Raw genomic sequence first — 1,970 nt, 5'->3', positions numbered from 1 at the left:
CCGGACATGTGCTCTGACGGGGAATCGAACCCTGACCTCCTGGTTCCTAGGTCAACGCTCCACCACTGAGCCACACCGGCCGGGCTCTTTTTCCTTTTCTTTGGAAGCGTGAGCACCCCTCTTCACGGGCCACGCTGAGATATCGGGGGGAGGGGGCGCCCGGCCCAGCAGGAGGCAGCCGATCCATGACTCCCTCTCATCATGGATGTTCCTATCTCTCTCTCCCTCTCCCTTCCTCTCTGAAATCAATGAAAATATATTTTAGGAAAAGACACATCGAATGGTCATTTCTCCAAGAGCCCTGGCCGGGGTCTGAGGCCGGGGCTGGTAGCTCCTCCTTCCCCCTGGTTCGTTGAGGTTAAAGAGCCACACCTCCTCCTAATCCTAGCGGATCTCGGGGTGGGTCACCCCCAAGGACCGTGTGACTGGGGGAGCACCTACTGTGCGCCGTCTGGACAAGGTCGGGATCGGGGCGGGGGGCGGGGTGACTTGGGAGACGGTCTCACCGGCCAGTGGGGCCCAAAGACGAAGATTTGGCTCCGCGCTATGTCCACGCGGTTCCAGGCCAGCGCCAGGCTCAGCTGGTCCGGGGCGGACGCGTTGGTTCCTGGGAAGGCAAGGAGGCTGGCCACGCTCTCTCCACGCCTGGACCGCCCGGTCCCGCGGGTGCGGGGCAGTGGGCTGGGCTCCGGGCACCCATCTTTTTCTTCTCTTTTTTTAATATATATTTTTATTGCCACCTGAATTGATTCTGTAAGATGGGGTACAGTTAAGGTGTTTAGAATTTATATTTTAGCCCTAGTCGGTTTGTCGCAGTGGATAGAGCGTCAGCCTGTGAACAGAAGGGTCCTGAAGGTTCGATTCCAGTCAAGGGCACGTACCTCTGTTGTGGGCTCAATGCCTGGCCAGGAGGCAGCCAAGCGATGCGTCTCTCTCACATCAGTGTTTCTCTGTCTCTCTCCCCCCGCCCCGTTCCTTCCAATCTCTCAAAAAAAAAAATCAATGGAAAAAAAACCGAAACATCAATGATAAGAGAAAATCATGGATGGGCTGCCTCCTGCACGCCCCCACTGGGGATCGAGCCTGCAACCCGGGCATGTGCCCCGACCGGGAATCGAACCGTGACCTCCTGGTTCATAGGTCAGTGCTCAACCACGGAGCCCGGTGCACACTGAGACAGCCTGGGCAGCTGGCCAGCTCCAGGCTCTGTCACCGACAGACACCGTTCCCGGCAGGCGATGGAGACGGTGACCAGGCCAGGCCAGCACCGAGAAGCCGGAAGTCGCCACCTGCCCGGAGCTCACCTTTCAGCAGGGCAGTCAAAATCGCCATCTCCATGTCCTGCTGGCCCTCGGCTCCCATCCGGAACACCGTGACCTGGACGCGGGTTCATGGCAAAAAGACTGAGTTAAGGACGTTGGCAGCAAGAGGGAGGCTTGGGGGGCTTTGGACCAAGGACAGCAGAGACCGACACGTACGCCAGGCAGTGATTCTGGGAGCAAAACCTTCTTATTTTAATTATTATTACCAGAGGCCCAGTGCACGAATCCGTGCACAGGTGCGGTCCCTCAGCCTGGCTGGCGATCGGGCCAATCGGGGTGTCTCCCGGGCAGGCTGGCTGCGGGGAGGGACCGTGGGTGGTTGGCGACTGCAGGGGTTTGGCTATGGTAGCGCACTGGCCACCATGGGGCAGCTCCTGCGTTGAGCGCCTGCCCCCTGGTGGTCAGTGTGCGTCATAGTGACCGGTTGACCGGTCTTTCGGTCCCTTAGGCTTTTATAGATATAGATTATTTTAATGTGTTTATATTGATTTCAGCCCTAGCTGGTTTGGCTCAGTGGCTAGCAGTGATGGCGAACCTATGACGCGCGTCAGAGGTGACACGCGAACTCATCTTTTTGGTTGATTTTTCTTTGTTCAATGGCATTTAAATATATACAATAAATATCAAATATATAAATCTTTGTTTTAA

At 56.5% G+C, this 1,970-nt stretch overlaps 1 protein-coding gene across 1 annotated transcript in view; it reads right to left on the bottom strand.

Moving 5' to 3' along the window:
- Positions 1-1,970, bottom strand: part of TRPM1 (transient receptor potential cation channel subfamily M member 1) — a 75,222-nt gene that overhangs the window by 18,595 nt on the left and 54,657 nt on the right. Inside the window, 2 exon segments of the mRNA XM_015569099.1 lie at positions 442-607; positions 1,305-1,377. Of these exon segments, the coding sequence (XP_015424585.1) occupies positions 442-607; positions 1,305-1,377 (239 nt within the window).

The sequence above is a fragment of the Myotis davidii genome, unplaced genomic scaffold (genome assembly GCF_000327345.1).
Source record: "Myotis davidii unplaced genomic scaffold, ASM32734v1 scaffold164, whole genome shotgun sequence".
NCBI classification, from domain to species: Eukaryota; Metazoa; Chordata; class Mammalia; order Chiroptera; family Vespertilionidae; genus Myotis; species Myotis davidii.
Note: the sequence above shows the minus strand (reverse complement) of the source record. Positions and strands in the feature narration are given on the sequence as shown.